The sequence below is a fragment of the Micropterus salmoides genome, unplaced genomic scaffold, assembly GCF_014851395.1.
Source record: "Micropterus salmoides isolate LMB-PRFRI ecotype aquatic unplaced genomic scaffold, ASM1485139v1 Ms_hic_scaffold_19, whole genome shotgun sequence".
NCBI lineage: Eukaryota > Metazoa > Chordata > Actinopteri > Centrarchiformes > Centrarchidae > Micropterus > Micropterus salmoides.
This window is the reverse complement of record NW_024041039.1, coordinates 7,570,005-7,591,662: the sequence shown is the minus strand read 5'-3', so window position 1 is coordinate 7,591,662 and position 21,658 is coordinate 7,570,005. Positions and strand designations below refer to the sequence as shown.

The 21,658-nt window shown below is 39.3% G+C and overlaps 2 protein-coding genes across 3 annotated transcripts; both read right to left on the bottom strand.

Moving 5' to 3' along the window:
- Positions 1–119: 119 nt before the first annotated feature.
- Positions 120–9,942, bottom strand: mavs (mitochondrial antiviral signaling protein). 2 transcript variants are annotated; one of them, XM_038728263.1, is made up of 6 exons: positions 9,848–9,942; positions 7,707–7,829; positions 7,179–7,359; positions 4,486–4,916; positions 4,189–4,413; positions 120–2,456 (listed from the first exon to the last, which is right to left on the bottom strand). In XM_038728263.1, exons 2-6 carry the CDS (start codon positions 7,827–7,829, stop codon positions 1,728–1,730), a joined length of 1,689 nt encoding a protein of 562 aa, XP_038584191.1. In that variant the 5' UTR covers positions 9,848–9,942; the 3' UTR covers positions 120–1,727. The 2 variants fall into 2 exon arrangements, with proteins under 2 accessions (XP_038584191.1, XP_038584190.1); XM_038728262.1 differs by having other exon boundaries at positions 4,189–4,916.
- An 8,419-nt stretch (positions 9,943–18,361) lies between these two features.
- Positions 18,362–20,042, bottom strand: LOC119910735 (G-protein coupled receptor 151). The gene has a single exon (XM_038729522.1). The coding sequence runs from the start codon at positions 19,819–19,821 to the stop codon at positions 18,688–18,690; it is 1,134 nt and encodes a 377-aa protein (XP_038585450.1). The 5' UTR covers positions 19,822–20,042; the 3' UTR covers positions 18,362–18,687.
- Positions 20,043–21,658: the final 1,616 nt, after the last annotated feature.

Here is a 21,658-nt window from a genome sequence, read left to right as displayed (position 1 = left end):
GTAAATTTAGTCCAAGCTTCCTGAATCCTATCTTTAGAATAATTCATTATTCAATTTATAAATTACATTGAATCTGAGAATAATATAGTAGTAATGTAGAGTAATTAAAGTGCAAAAGGCATTGTTAATTTTTTATTTTACTTACTTTTTTCAATTAAGTCTTTACATAATAATAATAATGCAATGGATTCCTATTAAGGCTGTTCTGTCACATTTGTTCTGTGTGTCCAATAAAGTTGGAATAAACATCACAATTTTATAGCCGACAAACTTGTGAATTCTCCAAGTACATAGCTGAAGACATTGCATAAAAACTTTACACAGACATTTCTTGTATTGACAATGCTATTTGCATGATACTGTCAAACTTCTATTTCAGGAGAAGAAAACCTAGGGAAAAATAAGTTAAAGTGGGTGCCTTAAGGACCTGCCAAGTGCAGCACGATTAGCAAATTTCTAAATTTTTATTGTACATTTTAACATCATCTCATTGCATAAAAACTATTTGTTTACACCAGCTACATTTTATCATACATTTAGAAACATCAAAACGGAAGACATCAGCAATAAGCATGCCGGTCATGATAAAGTAGCTTAAGGTTGCCACTTGTCATTCTGGCTCACAAAGAAACAGGACGGCGCCATGAAAAAAAACCCTTATCACCCATGGTGAAAAAGTTAGATAGAAACTTGTCTAGAATATGAACCAGATACATTTGCAAAGCTTACGGATTCCGTGAGTGCTGTATAACCATTATGGGTGCCTGGGAGTGTTTTTGACACATTAGCCTTCCTTAAAATACATATTAGAGGTCTATATATTGTATATACATATATGTACAAATAAATACAGTGCACTAGAAATCTTTTACAGCACCATTTCCCACTATCAACATTAAAAGAAAAGTGTGATGCTGTACTTTCTTTCACAGCCCAGATTAGGGCTGAACGACTAGCAAAACAATCACATTGATATTATTTCTGACAGATACTGTGATTGTAATATGAGTCATGATTTTAGTGGAAGTGGTAATTTTTGAAATTCCTTTTCAGTGAAAAAAATATAAACAGGATTATGATGATGAGATTTTTGCTGTGGTATGTACCAAACAAGTATGTTCCCTTATGTCTGGAGAATTCAATTCACTTTTATTTAGCTCCATATAATAATAAATATATAGAGTAGGTCCAGACTGTATTCTTAACAATACTATTTACCGAGACACAACAACTTTTATAATGGTATGTTGTTAACTTGTGACACATTTGACCTTTAAAAAAAATTGCATTTCCTGCAATTTGAATAATGCACCTGGGCCATATTTGATAATATTTTGATTATTTGTTCAGCCCTAGGACACATCCACTAAAAGTCAAGTCTTTGGTACACTAATCATCACTGGATGACAGCCAGACAGCCATCATTAATACACAGCATTGGAGCCTTTACAAACTGCATATTTGCAGCAAGTGCTTAAATAACCTGAGATCTCAACTCACTTTCCTAACTAGAAAAAGAAGGGTAGATTTGTTTTTTGCTCACCAGTAAAATATTGTCCAACTTAAAAACAGACTTGTAATTAATGACATGAACATAGGTCTGGCAAGTCTTCTGTTATTACACCATCCCAGGCCAGTGACTACAATAAGGCCCTATACCCTTCAGATCCTCTCTCCAAAGCCTTAAAGCCTAATCCCCTCTTCCTTTAAAAAGATATTAAATCCCCTCAATTCTTAAACTTCCATGCCATCAGAAGTGCAAAGGCGCCTACTCCTGCAGCGGTCAGAATATACTTTGTATTAGCTGGCAGGGTGTGAGAGGTGGTCGTCTCCTCCTGCAGTGTCTTCAACTCTGGTGAAATAACAGCAGGTGTATGCTCAGAGGGGTGGTGGCTCTCACTGGAGGAGGTGTTTACACTTGATATAGTTTCAGCAGCGCTGCTGGATAGCAGTGGTGCAGAGGTGATCTCTATGGCTGCTTCCCCGTTGATGATTTGAGCTTGTTGGCCTGAGCTCTGGCCGTCTAGGTTAAGGATAGATGGCTCCTCGGATATATGCACCACGTTCTCCAGCACCTCCTGCATTTCCAAACTCTGACAAGGAGAGTCATAGTGGTTTTCCTCCGGTTCGTTATGGCTAAGAGCAATGCCATTTTCCTGGCATGGCAGTGCAGAGACTGTATTTACGATGGTGGAGCTGACAGCAGAGCATGCAGGAACGACGGTAGAGGGAGCATTGCTAAATTCCAGACGCTCACTATTACCCGAGTAGGGCTCCACCGGTGAGCTGGGTGCAGGGATAGCAGGGTTATGATTTTGTGGATAGTAGCTGAGGAGTTGTTCAGGTTTGCTAAGACACAGAGTGTTTTCATCAGAGAGAGAGGGGTCTATCCCAGCAGCACCAAGTAGGGGAGATGTTGTAGCTGCAGTTTCTGTCTGTGGGCTGCTTTCAACAACCTGCAGGTGAAAATGATAAGTCATGTCAAGTTTTTCTTTTCTTAAAGGAATCTGTTTTTTTTGTTTGTTTTTTTTAAACAAATATCCTATCTAATTCTCATATATGTGAATGTGGCTTGACAAGATGCGAAGAACACCTGTTGCTGTAATGCAGTCAAGCAAAAACACTACAACTGACTACTGCCTCAAAATGTAGTTGAACTGATCTCATAAACATTATAAACTTCAAAGACAAGGGCTATCGGGAGTACCAGTGGGTTTTCCTGGTAGGCCACGGGACATTGGGGAGATAAACCACATAGTGCTAATATAAAGACAAAAAACTTCAGTTGAAAATCGATTGGTACGTGCCTTCATCAACTTGCCTATTGTGTATGGTTACTGGCCCAGATGGGGGTGGGGCAGGGCTATGTCAATCATCACATACTCCACATCAGAACATAATGAAACAGCTGAAAAGTCGACCTAACCCCTAGCCTAAATGTGGATGGCCAAAAGCAGAGATCTTTTTTGCTAAGACGGCACTCCTAGAAAATAGCCGTCCTACAGTGAAGAGAGACAAATTTTATTGCACCAATGATCTAGTTTCATTTAAATCGCAGATGCATGGCCTGGACAGCCACGAGGCTTGAATGTACAATTTATTATACTCAAAGGCTTAGCTAAAACGTATTTTAATGGCTCATTTCGGCATGTACTGTACTTGCATAAAATTCTCAAGAAAGCAAGCATAAAAGGTCTCTAGAGACCCAGAGCCCCGACAAATGCTTTGTCTGGAGAGTGGGTTGACCAGGGACAAATTCCTAGGCCATTTCTTTGCCCCAGTCTGCCCCTTTTCATAGAGTTAGGCATGAGGTTCCTCTCATTTGCGCAGATGTACCTAAAAAACTGGTAAGAGTATTTTCTACTAAAAAAAAAGGCAAGCAAGCAAACATTTGTTTGGCCTCAAGGTTGACACACAATGTGTTCTGGTCAGAAACAATGACCGTAAATATAACTTCGTTCACAGGACATCTTAACAGTGTAACTTTAAGTCTTTCCTCACAAACACTTAAACAATACAAATTTGGTAGTCAAACAAATTTCACCACCTCAAGCAGAAGCACTCTGGTGAGTACAAGGAGACCCAACAATTACAGCAAGGAGAGCTCAGTTCAACAGCTTTTTTGAGTTCAAACCCAAAAATCTTTTCAGTTTTTCACCATACTGTCAAGAAAATCATTATTGCAGAAATACCCTGAAATACTGTGATGCTATTTCATGGCCATACTGCCCGCCCCGAGTTCAGATAGTTCTTGTTAAGATAAATGGAGGTTCTGAGAAAAGTAATAATTTCAGAGGAAAAATAAATATCAACTATAGCACCCAAAGGAGCCAAAAATACACCAGAATGCAATCCGTCTATAAGACTTTTGCTTTGAATATCTGGGTCATTTGGGCAAATTCAATTTAAATGTATTCAGTATCGCAATTTACCTGGTGAAGGTGTGAGGACTGACCAACAGCCGGAGAAATTTCATGTTTGTTTCATGAAATGTTTTTGCCGTTGAGACGCTCTGATGAACTTTGTAATAACATTTTGTCACCTGTTCCTCTGATGGAAATCTTACATTTATCCTAATGAAGGTTTATGGACCGATACCAAAAAGAGTAAGTACAAGACACTGACACAGTGTGGGATTTTCTGTTTCTTTGTTAGTAAATCTTAAAATTACCATATTTTGGTTTTCACCTGTGTAACAGGAGGTTCAGAAGTCTCTTCAGGCTGCAGGACAACAGCAGATTTTTTGTCCACAGGAGGGGTGGTGTCCTGGACTGGAGGCTTCTCTGGGGTCATCATGGGGAAAGAGGATCCATCGGTCACATCTGAGTTTATCTGAGTTGGAGAGGGACTCTGCGATGGCCTGACCTCTGTGGTGGTTGCTGGGTCAGGGCGGGATGGAGTGTCTGTTTGATACTGTTCAACAGGATGGGGCGGTTGAGGAGTGGCCACAGACTTGATCAATGCTTTGTTGTTTCCTGCACTCACCTGATTCGGGATCACAGCATTACCACCAGAGATATCCAGGATGTCAGATTCTGAGTTTTCCACTGGCTCCTGGTGAAAGGTAATCGTCTTGTGAGGCGGTGGGGTTGTAGTTGCCCGAGTGTGTGGGCTTTCAGGGGAAGGTGGAGGTGTGGGTGGAGGAGGGGCCACTTCAACCTGAGCTGACTGTGGAGGCTCAGGGACAGGCTCAGGTAAGGATACAGCCACAGGAACTTGGGCTGGTGGTGTCACAGGCAATTCCATAGGGGGTGGGGCCTGGGCAGCTGGCTGTGGAGGAGCTGATGCTTCAGCTGGTGGAGCAACAGCAGCCTGACTGTTTCCAACACCCCCTGGGAGGGACAGATGACTGGCAGATGGCGCTGGATGGACGTGTGCCCTGACGACAGTCATTGGAGGGGAGCTGGGGGTTGAATCTAGGGCAAAGCAAACAATGTTGTCAATTACCTTCATTTTGAATGCATTTGACTGAAGCTCCTGAGGGACTAGCTAACCCAGAAACAATCCAGTAAATAATTTCTCATTTACTGGAATCTCTAATGTCAGACAAATCAGCATGGAAGCCCAGCAAACATACAACAGGCTATTCCCTGCAGCATTTTGTGGAAAAATAACACAAAACCTCATGTTTGATATATGATTCTGATGTCTTATAATCATACTCATGTAATATATTAGTGAATAAAAAAAATTAGGGATCGAGGGATACATTGAAACTTCAGAGAATAGTAGAAAAGTGTAGCCCAAGACACAGTAAATATAAAAAGTAAAGCTTTCCAGAATATAAGCACCTGCGGGGAGATGTTACAGACAAGTAGGAGGCATCGAAATATGTGTATAACAATAAATTTTATATGCTAAATGCAGTTATAAAGCTAAATGCAGCTTCCTTATGATGTTATAAACACCCAGCACTTCCCCCTCTTTATTTGTACTGTATTTAGATTTGTTTTTTGTGAGATGACCCTGATGAAGGCCACAAGTTGAAACACGTGGGTATAACAATAAAGTTGTTCTTTATACAACAAGTGTTGTTGGAGTTTTGACCTTGCCAGAACTCTTCCCTTCCTCCATGCACCTTGGAAGTAGGTGAAGGAGTGCAAGAAATCCCTACTCAAAAATGATACTGTTTGTCTTCTATTGTCATTTGTCTTTTATTGTTTTTAATGCTGTGTGGTGAAAGGGAAGACAAATTTCCACAATGTGGACAATAAAGTTCCTAACTAAATAAAAACTATGTAATCTATGTGAAATCCAAGCATTTGCTGTAGTGACCTTTTTAATGTAATGATGTTTCTCCTTGCTCTTCTATTTGTAATGTGTGTTTTGTGTGTGTGTGTGTGAAGCTACTTGCTATTTCCACTTACACTTATGTGTTCAATGTGCATTATATTACTTAAGGCTCGTGCAGTCTTGATGTCTTTGTGGCGTTTACACTACCTGACTGATCAATGACAGGGGATCACACACTACACGAGCTGACAGTGGCAGTGTCACCCGACAGCTGGTCTCCAAGCCATGTTTTGTTAAGAAAATACATGTGAAATGGGAAATGACGCAAACCTACACATAAAACAGCTGCTGTTTAATATTATAAACATTATAAAGACAAAGAATATGGGTGAGAGAATGGATTAGCACACGCAGGTAGCAGGGATCATCTGTGCTACAGAGAGCTGGAGGTGAGTAAAAAGTGTTTTGCAGTGAAAAAGTAGTTGCCTGCTCTGCCAGCTGCCTGCACTCATTGGCTGGATGTGGATGTTGGGTCGGACGACTCCTCCAGAGATTTGGTATGCTAGATATCTGGCTTGTGTGAAATGAAATGTGTCGGAACGCCGTTTTGATGCATTGTTGTGTAATATATAACATAACGACTGGCGACCACCGATCGATCATTGATTTACCAGCAAATCAGGCTTAAAATAGTGTAGTGTGAACTAGGCTTTACGGATATCCATAATACATACAGTATATCTTACCCAGACAATTTATGGGTCTAGGAATTTAGGAATTTGAAGCTTCATGCTCCGGCCAAGGAGGTCAGCATTCTCCCACACATCTTTCTCACAACTCACAAATGTGAGTAAACTCTGAAGAACAGGCAGCAAGGAGACACAGTTTTGCTTTACTGTATTAATGAGCTTACAAAGCTGTCTGTGCAACGGAGTACACTTGCCCGCCTGTGAACAGTCGATGCATTTGTGAATAGAAATGGCCATACACCTTGGACACTCTAGACCAAAAAATTTAAGTTTCTTCAAAGAGTGCATTTTGTTTCCAAATGGTTGCAATGTACTATGCAGAGTATATTTAATGTGTTTTCTGGTTCAACCAGAAAGTGCAGTATATTTAATAATAATGACAATGTGGGACCTTAAGATGCAAAGTACAATTTTTGGCCACAAACACAAAATTCAACAAACATTTTGGTCCAGTTCAAAACGAAGGCTACACTGAAAGTGAGGTTGTTAACACACTGTGTGGTAGTCCAATAAACTTCAGTAGAATATCAACTTCGGTAAGGGTAAAATATTACTACAATATCTATTATACTACTAAAATATTTTTAGAGAATTAGTTTGAGGTAGTGATAAAATCTGTTTAGTCTTTGCATAGACACAAAGGAAATTATTACATTAAATTCTACACTATAATACAATAGGTACATGTTGACTTACTGTTGATGCCTCTCAAAGCATTGTATTCTGCTCTAATCTCAGCTGCTAAAGTTGGATGATCGCACGCCTCCAATGCTTCGATGAATTGCTCTGGCCAGTTTTCTCTCCTCTTCAGACAGTCCAGAAGAAGCACCATGCTGTCAAAGTTCCCGCAAACCTCTCTTTTTGCCTCTATGTTTTCCTAAAATTAAAGAAAAAATTGCTTTTGTTTAAACAACATTTAATATTTGAGAACTTTGATTTAAAGGAGTAGCGTGTAGGATTTAGTGGCATCTAGTGGCGAGGTGGTAGATTGCAAACTACAGAATAACCCTCGCCTCACCATTCCCTTCACAGCACGTAGGGAAACCTATTGTGGCTGCAAAACTCATAAAATGCCTTCTCTGGTGAGAGACAGTGCAAAACCCAGGTATTGTATTGGAACTGCTGTAGAAAAATGTGGACACAGTACAGATAGAATATATTATTCCAATATTATTCAAACAATCCCCAGCCTAGTTCAAGTTCCATATACCTAATGAAACCTACCCTGTCGTGATCAGTCAGGCAAGGCAGATAGGCCACTATTTGTCTCACTTTAACCGTGGACGAAATGATCGGCATTTTGCGCCGCAAGTATCCTTTGTACAGTTGGTCCCTGGCAAACGACATCTGTGAAATAAGAGAGTGGACAAAAACACAGAGACAGTAAAGATGTATGGTGTAATTTTGCAATGAGGTAATTCAATACACACGCCTACATCTCAGAAACCACTGCAGTTGGCAAAGCGCCTTGGCCATATTCCCTTTTACTACATGTAAGATCTCATGTAAGTACCTCAGACTGTATAAAAGGAAAGTACCCAAAAAAAAACCCACACTGATGAAACTGGAACTTTTGATGTCTGCAGTGATCACAGACAGTATGGGGATTTTTACTCAATGAAACCGAAAGTAAAAGTGAATATCAGCAGGCCTGCAGCTGTGTGTGGGGTGGGGGGGAATTAAAATTTCCTTTCATTTAAGAGAAACTTTTCTTGTTTTGTTTTTTTAATTACGTGCCAACCCTTTTGTCTTTTTGAAGGGGAGGACAACACTCCTACATTTCAAGGTTGAACAAGAAGAAGGTGAACAGGCCCTGACTAGTAACTGATTAATCAACTCCAGACTGCAGTTTAATATCTGAACTCAAATGTGCCGCATAAAAAAATCTCAAACGTCGTGCTTCAAACACACCCATACATTCCTATGGCTTTTCAGGGTCAAATTAGAAACCTTGGACGTACTTTTTTGTATAGAATACACCTTTAAATCTTCATTTTGTTTGTACCTAAATAGTGAGATGGAGTAATCTGTTGTCAGGTTCAGTCAGGAGGAACGTTTTCAGAGGATAATCTGTCATCCTCGGCCACATCAAACAGAGCAATACGTTTAAGTTTAGTGTAAACGTAGCAGCGTCTAGCTTTGTCTCATAATGGAAATGGAAATGTAAAAGGCAGCAACCAAAGGGCAAAGTCTTCCTCATTGTATCATTAGCCCTTTAGAGGCCATGGTTTACCTGACCCACACAGCCTGTCAGGTACACATACTGAGTTGTGTTCAGGCCTTAGGAGGAATGTGGGAAGTTTGAGTGCGTATTATTTTTTAGCATGCATCTAAGTGTAAAGTGATGACAGGTCGCAGATTAACAAGACAAGGAAGGTGGTGTGAGACGAGAAAAAAGGACTTTGAAACAAGGACGAAGTATGCAGACCAGAGCCAAACACATGACCTCTAAACTGGCGGGCCATGACTGTCCTGTTCTTCCCAGTCTCCTTGGCTTTCCGAGACTCTGGGTCACATTTCAAGCTTAACAGATCTGGTTACATAAAATCTAGGAACAGCTGCTTCTTAAGTTTTACTTATATTTTAGTCTCAGGAAGCTTGCAAGAGTTGACAAGAAGTGAGAGTAGAGATATAGGGTATATGTTGGCAAGAGAAAAATAACTTGTCAAGCCCGTGTTGGAGTATAAAAACTGACTAAGAAGGTTGAGAATAATTTTAAAAGGCCGCACACAAACAACAAGGATGTCAGAGACTCATACCTGTCTGTAAAGTATTTAAATGTATTGTGAAATATACTTTTCAAGAGTATTTTAGGTTAAATCAAGTGACAAAGAAGGTTGACAATAACTTAAAAGGGCCACACACAAACAACATGGACGATAGAGATACATACCTGTCTGTAAAGTAGTTATATGTTTTGTAAAATATACTTTTCAGGCCTAATTTTGGGTAAAACAACTGACTAAGAAGGTTGTAAGAGGACCACAGAGAGTGATACCTGCCTGTAAAGTATTTCCAATAGCATTTGTGGTTTAAAAAACTGACAAAGAAGGTTGGGAATAATAAAAAGGCTGCACACAGACAACAAGGAAGACCGAGACTGCTACGTGACAGATATAAAATGAAATATCCCCAATTAAAGCTATGGAAGAGGAATTAAGACAGCAGTTTAATAAAAGCGAAGGTAACATTAAACTGGAAAACACGACACAACCTAACTTAGCTAACGTCAATACCACCGCCGTTTCCTGAGTTCTCACTGCTGGTAAATTACCGACTAAAATGTACAATGAAACATAATTTCTATGTAATTACACACTTTATTTAGATTAATTTATCGTAATGTCACATAATCTAGTGCTCACCTTTCGTGTTTTGGTGCCTCAGCAGTTGGTGACTCCCTCTCTAACGCTGCTCTCGCTATAAAACCTGCGCTGTCTTCCTCTCGCACACATCTGTGCAGCGATCCTCCCATAAGGTCCCAGTTCTCTACTCCGATTGGACAAAGGGGCCGTCAATCAAAGAGTGGACCAATAGGAGCTCGCCCAGGCTGTAAAAAAAAAAAGAAGGCGGAGTGTGCTTAATCTTGACTCTAACCGTGACCTTTCGTGTGCTGTGATGACATGGCCGGAGAATTAGGTTGGATCTCGATTTTTGGTTTACATCTGTCTCTAATCCCTGATCCTAATCCGTGCACATGGACACAGAGAGAAGAAGAGAGAGAGGGGAGGGATTAAAGGAGACAGTGGTGGAATAGTACTGTACAAATTTGAGGTACTTGTAGTTGAATATGTCAATTTCATGCCACTTCATACTTCTACTCTACTACAATTCAGAACGACAATACTGGGCTTTCTACTCCATTACATTTATTTAACAGCTACAGTTCCTAGTTACTTTATGGATTAAGAATTTACATACAAAATGTTTGATGATCTTCTGAAATACGAAGTAAAAATGAGCTCCCTCTCTACCAACAGCAGTAAAATAGTTGTTACACATCACCAAGTAATAATCAAATCATAGGTTTTTTTTAATTAAAGTATTAATGGCAGAGTAACTATAACTGCAGAAATGTAGTTGAGTAGTAGAATAAAGTATGGGATTTGTGCTATTATTGTAATTATGTTTATACATAGATGCATTTTAGTATGTAGCACAGATTTCAAATGTAATCCACATTTAATCATGATCGGTGTGCAACAACTATAAGCAACTGCAGTGGAAACATTTGTTTATTTATTATTACTACGTACCCTCATCCTTAATCCATAATTCCTTCTGTGTATACCACACCACTGTGTTTGTTTGTTTGTTTGTTTGAATCTTATTTTTACACTTTATTACCATTATTCCTGACATATTCTTGAAACTTGATACTTGAAATCTTTCCAATGGAAATAAGATAAGATTTTTTTGATACCATGCTAGGGAATGGTAAAACAGTAGGTGATATAGTCTCCATTTTCCCAGTGTCTAGGAAAATAATGAACTTAATTGTTATATAACTTTAAATTATGAGTAAAACACAAGTTTATTGCAGCAGAGCAGGAACATGACACTCAAGTGAAATCCCAGCCTATGCTCACTCAAAACCAGAAGGTGGCGTCATTTACTTACTCACTGAGTTAGGAGAAGTCCACTGTGTGATTGTGCATTAACATGCAGTATGAATTAAAAAACACATTTCCTTTTCACCCTCCTGAATGAAATGAGCGTGCCTCCAATGATCTGTATTAACAGGAGATCCATCTTTGCGTGAAATAATCTTATTTAATTTACTGTCTCTGTAAGTTAACATGAACAGGATGCCACTAATCTGAATTACTGGAGAATTATGGGAAAGAAAATGGCATCTGAGAGGATGTTTGTTCATTAAACTGCAGCACTCTTAAAAAGAGATTAAGATATTTGATTGCACTGCATGCATGTAAAGGTTTTTACATGATTAGGCCCGCATGCTCTTTATACTGTGAAAGTGTCTGTAAACCCTTCAGATTTTATTGCGTTATAGACGTTGAATGCTCTGCCTTAAGTGAAACCACATCTCTCAAAGATTTATGATGCAAAGAGGGCAAAATCATGTTTGCTGCTAAACCATCAGGTTGACGGTAGACACTAATTTTAGCAGTTGAGTTGCTGCTGAACGAAGAAGCAGGGTTCTAAAATGACAGAGAATGTATTTGTTGATTCACTTTTGTTTGTTTTTGGGACAGAAGTCATGTGAAGCTACCTCAGTTTATGCTTCAATATATAATTTGAGTTGTGGCATTATGGGTAATCAAAACAGCTGTGTTTTATTACACAAACAAATAGAGATCCAGCCATTTTGTATGAATTGTACAATAAGTTTTTTATATGTATATACAATTTTGCTCTCAGTCCATCCATTAAATTACAAGTACAGAAGTTAAAATGATTACAGCTCCATTGTGCATTTACCTCTGCAGTTAACTTGCAGTGATTCACCCAATTCCTAATTTGAAGCAACAGAAGAGTGTTTCTGATTTTAATGTAACACTTTACATATTGTACACATGAAGATCAGTTTACTCTTCATGGGAAGCACTACTCCTCTTTAGAGCAGTCTGTATGCCCGCATCTTTGGAAGGCAAAAACAACTGCCCTCCCATGCGGACATTGAATTAATTTATTATCAATAATTACAAATAAAATGTGCAATCGATGAATGCAAGTTAAACTAAGTTTTTAGATACAAAAGACAGGTGAGGTAAAAGTACTTTATTGTTACATACAATAGCAAAATTCATTCTCTGCATTTTACCCATCCCTCATGGGAGCAGCGGCAACCTCTTTACAGCGCCCGGTGACCAACACTACATCTTTGCCAGTGCCCTGGTCAGTAGCACTGACCACAGAACCTACATGTTTCCTGATGGTGGGGGAAACCTGAGTATCCAGAAGAAACCCATGCAGACATGGGAAGAACATGCAACATCCACATGACCTGAGTTTGAACCCAGCACCTTCTTTCTGTGAGGCCACAGTGTTATATTACTGGGCGTATTCTCTCTGACTAAATCTTACCAACCTGAATCTTAATTAATTGCCCTGCAGCACACTTGTTTGTTATTGTTGGTATGTCGATCAGAATATTTTAACTTAATTTGCACCTGCTCATGTGCCTAACAGCTGCATTGGCTTTGTCACGTCTGGAGAACTATCTATTAGATTTGGTTTTGTTTGTGTGCGTTTGGAGGCTACACATCATTAAAAGAAACATGCATAGCAAACTGAGGATGTGGAGTTTCACGACATGTGCGTTTACCAGGCAGGGGGGGCTCAAACAAAGGCTATCAAACTGTATTATGGGAAATGTAGGATGCAGGAGTTTCAGAGCTTTTGACCTTTTAACCAGCCTTTTGCACATTCTTCAACTTTATGGAGGTACATTACTAAAGTGCTGGAGTACCTGTTTATGTTTCCAACCTCAAAACTCTAGATAATTTCACCTTCCTAAAGTGACTTGTGGTATATTCTTGGCCTCTTTGGTGCTCAGAGCTCATTACTGTGGTCGTTCTGCACTGCACTTCCCAGAGATCACCTGTCAGTCAAACTGTGTGGGTGGCGCTGCTGTGACATCTCCATTTCTTTTTGTTGTTTCTGCATGTAGGTGGCGCCCATGTCTTTGTCCATTCAGCCATGGGGGCTATTACTGTTCAGCATCTTGTGTTTGTTTTGGAACAACTGAACTGTAAATGTACAGCATGTCACTCACTGCCACAGGATTTTTTCCCAGGAGAGTCAGAAGACAGTGGGTGTTTAGAAAAGCAAATGCGAGCTGAATTACGGTTGAATCATGACTGTAGGCTATAGAGCAGGAAAAACATGTTTTATGAAAATGAGACAATTGTGAGGATGACTCCTTTCAAGATTCTTGATGAAAGCACTGCTCACAATAGGCATGCAGTCTAGACACCAGAGTGGACAGTTAATTATCAGGGTTGTATACATTTTTTGTCTGTCAGTAATTAAAAGCATCCAAAAATGTAGCTGAATCACCTGGTGGACTCCTTTTGACACAGTAATACAGAAACAGAGTAGAAACCATAAAAGACTGGATTTCACCTGACAAAACGACAGATGGAGAAGGGCTTACAACATGCTGCAAATTTTAAAAGGAATGTGAAAATATATATCTTTATATGGTAAAATCCCTCCCCCCTGTAGCTCTACATGCCGCTCAGAACAAATGCTAAAACTATTAGTGAGTCCTACTCAAGTCTGCTTCAAACATTTCATATCTTGCAGGGAAAACCATCCTTAGCAGAAAGGAGGATACAGATAAAGGCGCAGCGAGAGCCTGAGGCAGCAGCCACAATCCATCACGGTTGAGTGGGGAGGAAAAAAACACCATAGCCTACATACATTTCAATAAAAGAGCAGGACCGTACTCTTTTCAGAGGCCGTTAGCTTTAAAACTACAGCACTCCGGAAAGAAAACCTGACGTAAGATTCTCAAGTAGCAACACACAAATGTTTCCACTCTGGTTTTAGCTGTGATTCAGTTTGGCAGTGATGGAGGAAGTATTCAGATCCTTTATACATAAAAGTATAAAGTACAAGTACAAGCTGCAAGTAAAAGTCCTGCATTGGAAATGTTACTTAAGTGAAAGTATGTAAGTATAATCAGGAAAATGTACTTAAATTATTTAAAGTAAAAGTACTCAATGCAGAAAAAAGTACCCTGTGACTGTTTTACTATTACATGTTAGATTATTAGATAATTATTATTAATGTATTTATGTAAAAGCTCTTACTGCATTTTGAACAATTAAGACACAACTAATGAACATTTTCGCTAATGACTAATCTACTGATTATTTTCTTAATTAATTGATTGTTTGGTTTACCCAGAGCCCAAAGTGACACGTTCACAATGCTTGTTTTGTCCAACGAACAGTCCAAACCTGAACATTTTTAACAATAATCATTGTCAAAAAGACTTAACAAAAGTACAAGTACTTCGAATGTTGAGTAGATGATTGAGAACAAGTTGTATCTCTGACAACCCAACCCTGTTCATCCAAGGTGTACAAAAACACAAGCTTGTGGGATCCAAATGAGTGATTTCTTACAGTTTGTGGAGCCATCAGATCACACCTTGTTTTTTTCTTTTGCCTTCTGCTAATCGAACCTGACTGCTTTTTCTTTTTGTGCGAGCGCAGTGTGAGCTGTCAGAGTTCAGAGCTTGGTTAAAGTTCATCAGTTCAGTCTTTAGCAGAGACGGCCAACCCCCAACAAACAAAGGAAGTAGCTCACGGCTACACGAATGATGATGGCTTTCATTGGAATATTTAACTATGTGAATGCTCCTCTGTAAACCATACATGTAAAGTGGAAATAGGACCTTATGGACTTTATCCCCCAAAGGCAATTTAATATCTTTTATGCCAGCATTATGCTTAAATGGCCTAGTGAACCATTGTGCCTGCATTACAAAACATTACATAACATAATTTATAAGTCCTTCCGAGACACTGGGATATGGAGAACATTAAACATCTAATTAAACTGTTAGAGTTGGCTTTCATGAGATAGAGGGGGATGTTTAGTGGCTAGTTTCTTTTCAGTCAACCACAGCTGTATCTTTCAGTGTGAGGGATGAGGGATCAGTAAGGAGACACAGATCACAGATCCCTCTGGGTTGAGAGGAAGTGTCCTGATCTAGACTCCATCCTCTGCTGAGTGCAAAAAGGTTGTGTCTGCCTGTGCTGTAAGTGCTTGTGATCTGGGTCTGGTCTGCATCTCACACATGCACTAACACCCTCAGGGTTAAAGGTCAGCTCTCTATTGGGGTTAAGGGGAGAAATGGTAAATACATTTCAGTCAGACACACACACACACACACACACACACACACACACACACACGTATGAATAAATATATATTTAAATAAACAGTGTATAGCATATTTACAGAAAATAATCTGAATCCCCTTAAAGGTGCAGATATCCTCTTGAGAATCTCAATTTTTGTCTCTTCCGCCCATTTGCTAATATACCCAGCAGAGTAGGTCATTTGAATTCAAACAAGCTTTTTGGATCTGAAATTTCCTCAAATTTCAATTTCAAGTAAATTAGATAGCTATTCAAAACTGAAGTGTTTCTTCTGTCTGGTGATCTTTAAAATGATCTTTACTGTCCTACTGCTTATCTACAAAGTTATAAATGGCCTGGTTAATAAAAGCAAGAGTATGTCAGATCTTGTCCTTTACTTTTTTTTTTTCAAGGATTAAATCAAAAGCTGGTGAAGCCACATTTACCCTCTGAGTTTTTGCTATCGCCTGCCAGACAACATAAGATATTCTTTAACACTGGCCTCTGTTAAAAGCAGGCTATAACCTGTATAAATGTCATAAACATTGAAAGCAGATCTGCAGTCAGGCTTCTAGAAATATGAAGGTCAGCATGAGTGCAAGTCCACTCAGTTCTGTATCTAAATATTTATATAATGTTTTCCAAATGTATTCAGCAATAATGTTAATTCATCCTTTATGTCAATTTCATCTCTCAACACAAACATTCAAAAGGGTATTTTCTGATTTAAATCAAGAAAATTTTATAAATGTTGAGCACATTTTATCCAGACAAGTTTTTGTTTTTTTTTACACTGATGCAGTAAGTAAGTTTGTTAAAATTTGAACAATAGGACATGGCCTCAACTGTAGCTACGGCCCGGACTGAAAGTTTATATATGCTGTTACATTAGATTAGATTATGTTATTACATATCTGTTGCTTGGTTCAACCCCTGAGTCATTTGACTTTTGATATTACATTTTATATTTACTACTTTATATTGTATTGTACCTTAGATCTCACGTTGTATGAGTTATCAGTCAGCAGGTTCAGTCAGTTCCTTCTTCTATGGCAGCATTAATAAAAATAAGACATAGATGTGTGTGCATTTAGATTATGTATACAAACACATGTACACACTCAGACAATGTGTGAATATTTAATGTGTTGCGAGTACAGCATATGTACTGTAAGGGCATGCATGTTTATGTGAACATCTGACCATATATATATGTATGACCTTAAGAATAATGTGACAACTGTGAAAACCTCACGTCTATCTCATCTTATCTTATCAAACTGTAAATCACAGGTTCCTGCTCTGAATGTTTTGTTGCATTTAGTGTGTCAGTTTATTTTACAGTTTTTAAGTCAGTCAGCATTTTTACATTTTACCTTCCTTACGTTGTAATTTCCCCCCGCGACACTGTACGCAGGATAAGTGGTTGACGATGGATGGATGGATGGATGGACATTGTAATTTATTTTGTGAAATGTTATGAGTACACTGTCATCAGCAAGACAGCGTCTCTATCTTTAATTAACGAAGGAGAATAATATAGGACTTAAATGTGGGTAAATTAATTCTGCAGTCTTGTCTGTTAAAAATTATGCCTGTTATTCAGTGTAATATCCTACTATGATGGAGAACTCCAGAAATACAGTGAATCATAAAATGAAAAACCAAGTGACCCAAGGGCAGACACTGGGAGACATGGTCTATTGTCAATGAATATATTATGTGCAGGAGCACAATCATGCTGAAGAGCTTTAGAGGCTTGTTTTTTTTCTCTTCAACCTGTAACCTTTCTTTTCACTCAGGCAGACTAAAATGTCAAATCTGCTGGGGCGTTAGAGCCACAGGCGGTCGCTGCTTTACTGGTAAACACACAGATGACTAAAAGCAGGATTCTTTTCACGACCACTGAAAGGTTCAACTGTTAACGCAGGTCATGTGTGGTGGTGGTCGTGGTGGGGATCTGGACATCAACTATTCATCACACCAAAACAATTTCCTGTAACTACACCGGAAATCAAAATTAACTCAAGCTCACGTTGTCTAATAATGGCTTTGGTAATGACTCAGAGACATTTATATCACCTTTTTTTTGTACTTTTATATACTTTATCTGCCTTTATTATGTTGTAAGTAACTAAATACTTGAATATATAAGATGTGACAAAACTTCAAATATTCACTTTAACCCTGCCCATTTGTCATCTGTAAGCAGTATGCAAACATAAAATGTTTTATTAGAACCCATATCATGTAGTTCCAACCCATACAGTCAGTACTTCACTTCACTATTTAGCATTTATAAGCCATATGTATTTTTAAGCAGATGTAAGTGGTTATTTATGTATATATGCTTGCAACTACATTTAAAACGCTATTGTGCTATAAACCCTTTAAATGTTTATCTACTACTTATTCAACATTGTGGAAAGTAACTTAATTTAGTGCTGTACTTTTTTGTACTGTTTTGAGTTGTACTTGAGTTTTTACATTTTCTGCTGCTTTATATTTACTCAACAACATCTCACGACTTGACTATTTTCTAACTTTCGATTGAAGATTCAGATCAACAAAACAATATATAATCAGCAAATAAATTATGTATTATTACAGGTTAATATAATAAAGTGTTACCAGACATTCACACATTTGTGTAAACAGTTAAATCAAAACGTCCTGAAGTCTCTGTTGGTGTGACTGAGACTCTGCAGTCATTCATGCTGACATGATGAAGACATGGATACTGACCTGCTTTTACACTACTACTCCCTAAAACTGCCAAACTGCTGCTTGCACTGAAATACCATGATTAACTTGACCTGAAACGTGCAGATGGATTAGTTGTGAATTTAATATGGAGAAATGATCTCTGACTGCACAGTGCATTTCATCTCATAACCTTCTGAATTAAATGGAGAGATTTGATGGTAGAATTATATTTCATCCGTGATTAAGGTAGACTGGGTGTGTTTATAGCCGTTGGGGAAAAAAACAGAGCAGTCCATATTTGAGAATGTTTTAATATCCATGTTATGCATCACACTTACACGATCACAACAACTCCTCTGATGCTCGAGTTTCCTGGATATTTTAAATATTGGCTTCATATTTGTACAAACCTCCGCTATTAAAGGTGCTCTACTTGACAGTGCAGCAATACTGCAGACAAGAATATTCAAAATAGATAGTAGAAACATGTGTAACATCAAAACATGATAGTGTACAAGTTTAGTTTACATCTAATCAAGCTCACGACATCAAACAGGCCGCTACAGCCGTTCAACGAGGGTCTGCACTGTGGGTCAACACACTAGAAACCAGTTGAGAACAAGTTGAAATCTTCTGCTAAAAAAGACACATCTGATTCACTACAACATTTTCTCCTCTCTCTCCCACGGAACCGGATCCTGCTCCTCCTCGACGTGTGTGTTTCTGCGCCCTGTCCAAAAGTGCTCCACATCTGGGAAGGTCTTCTCCTTCTCCTGTGACACCGCGTTGGCGACGGCGTTGGCTCCGAGTTCTGCTCCGTTCCCCTCCGTTTTTGGACACTTGATCCTGGGGAGGTGCTTTGGGCCTCTGCAGGTCCCGATGAACCAGATGGTGATCAGTCCTTGGCGCACGTCGTCGTACATGGTCATTAAGATCACCGGAGACAGGGAGCTGCATGCGTAAAGGAGGACTTGCGCAAAGATGATCAAACCGACGGGAGGTTTGTTATACCCGAGCCTTATCCAGGTGAATGTCCCCCACTCTGGCAGCAGCATGAGCCCGAGGGCGCCACTCAGACACAGTAAAACCAGGATAACCTTGCTCTGATGCTGCGGGCTTGGTGCGTGATTCACCGCAGTGTGCAGCGTTTTTGTGTAGTAGGCAATTGTAAAGATGACCGGCACCACATAGGTCGCAGTTGGATAAATCTTGTAGAAGAAACTCATGAAGTCAGACGCGCACACTGGCATTTCAGAGACGCAAATAGTGTCGCGGCCATGCTGCACCGTAGAGGCAAAAAGCATCTGGGGAATCGGAAACATCATTGACAAAATCCAAATGAACGCCAGGGCTCCGTGAATCCACGTTGGGTTGTAAAGTGGACCCGTGGCGGTTCTGGGAACAATAGTGTGTTTGGCTCTGGTGGTGACTGCAAGGATTAAAGTTTTTGCAACCACACAAGAGTGCTGGAACCAGTCCGTAGTGCTGCAGACAAAGCTCCCCAAGGTCCAGGTCTGCTTGTAGTAGGTGACGGCGCGCACGGGGGCGCACAACAGCAGGATCACCAAGTCCGTGGAGGCAAGAGAGGCGAGGAGCGCTTTCACCTCTGAGCCCTTTCCGTTTCTAAAGTCACGGATGAAAATTAGCAAAACGAGCAAATTCCCAACCGCTCCGGACACGCAGATCCCGATGAGGATGACAGGCATGGCTGTCCTGGTGTCCTCCCCCTGGAGAAGTTGAACTCCTCCAACGAAATCAAAAAATGACACATTTGCAGGACGATCAATATCCATCTCTTCTTTAAAGTTCGAGATCCTTAAAGTGAAAAAAATGCAGCCAACAAAAGAAATGAGAAACGTTGTTTTTTGCGTTGAGTTCCACTTTTCTCCGCAGATTATCGTCCTGGAGGACAAAAAGGCGGAGGAGCTGTCCTGCGCGCCGCGGTGCTGAAACGCTGTGAACGTGGTCGTGATCGCATCAGCAAGTGGGTGAGTAGGATGGCAGGTAGGCTATTTCAAGTGCTGTCATTTAGCATCGTCAACCACTCACGTCATTTGATCAGTGTGGCTCCAGGCTGCAGCCAGACCAAATGTGAGCGCAGCGGGATGTGATTTATATTTCAAACCCCAAAGGGGTTCACGGCACTAAAACACATGAAATGTTTAAATAATAATTACATCATGATGCAAAAGCTGTAGGCTAATGTAAATGTAACATTTTGTGCATAAATAGTGTGTTAATATGTAAATAACCTAACATTAATTAATTTCAGGACAAACTTAGGTGACAACATTTAGGTTTAAACTCAGTATTTTTGTGACCCTTTAAAGCAGTTTTCTCAAACTTTATCACATCAAGGACCCCTAAATTGACACATATTAGACCACAGACCCCCATTAAGATATTTTCTTTCTAGGTTTATCTTACACTAAGTGTATAAAACCCATGACCAAAATAGTCATATGTTCTGTCATTGTGTTACTTCTAGATGGAATTATAACAAAAATAAATGATTCCTCTTTTTACTGGGGACCCACTGGGGGCCTCTCCAGGACATCTTGGTACTAAGGTACTTATTCTGTCCATGTATAAAACATTTAAAGGTGCATTTTTTCTCTAAAAAATGAAATGTTGAACTAATATTTAATAAAACACAGCCAAACTAGGTCTACCACTTGTATTATGGTAGCTAATGCTAGCTATTACATTTAAATTTCTTCATTTAGCTCACTTTTTTAACCAAAGCAGCTTACAATTGCTATATAAGTCAGAGGTTGCACACCTCTGGAGCAACGAGAGGTTAAGTGTCTTTCTCAGGGACACATTGGTGGATGTGTCACAGTGGGAATTGTACCTGGGTTTCTCACACCAAAGGCATGTCTCTTAAGAATTGTATCACTGTTGGTGTTGTCACTTTCCATTAGGCACCCTTTATGTAAGTAATCATTGGTAGTAAGTCAGTTACAGCTGTTTTATAGATCAGCTATAAGCAGCTAAGAATACCTTGTAGGTTGGGGATTAGCACTTGATCAATATATAAGCCTGGCCAGTACATCAGCTGTTATTGGCTTCCTGCAGCTATGTCAGTGTTGGTATGTTGGCTGATTAGTAGCGTAAGATATGTGAGAGGAGAGGAGAACAGCATTACGCGGCAGAGAGCACTGACAAGTTTATTTTCCAGATCCATCTCTCTATACATGTTTTGGACAGAGTTACTTTAAAAAATTACTTTACCTCTTAATGTTGAATGAACGAAAGCATTAATATCAGGGGCTGTATTGTTGTCAAATTTTTATTACTCTCAAATATCAATATCAGTATCTGCCTCAAAAATCCAGTATTGATCAGTCTGACTAATTTAACCTTCTGGATAACAGCTGCAGAGAATCCAGTCCAAAATCCATTCAACAATTATGTAAAAATTTACTGCATACTAACTTGATTGTTTTTTAGAAATTGAAAAACCAATGAGAATTCATAACATCCCCATACCTATATGATTCCTTACAGTTCTGCTTGCTGAATTTAATCAGGGCCATAACTATGAAAATGGACAAGAGTATTGGTACACCAGGCAAAACCAGTCACTTGATCAGCATTAAGGTAGCCACTGTGTAATATTTCTAAATG

Excerpts from the sequence above, each read along its gene's own strand:
- mavs (XM_038728262.1), bottom strand. The coding sequence starts at position 7,829 with ATGTCGTTTGCCAGGGACCAACTGTACAAAGGATACTTGCGGCGCAAA. Across the intron at positions 4,917-7,178 it reads TGCTTTGAGAGGCATCAACA|ATTCAACCCCCAGCTCCCCT; the intron begins GTAAGTCAACAT and ends GCTTTGCCCTAG. Across the intron at positions 2,457-4,188 it reads CTGAACCTCCTGTTACACAG|GTTGTTGAAAGCAGCCCACA; the intron begins GTGAAAACCAAA and ends TTTCACCTGCAG.
- LOC119910735 (XM_038729522.1), bottom strand. The coding sequence starts at position 19,821 with ATGGATATTGATCGTCCTGCAAATGTGTCATTTTTTGATTTCGTTGGA.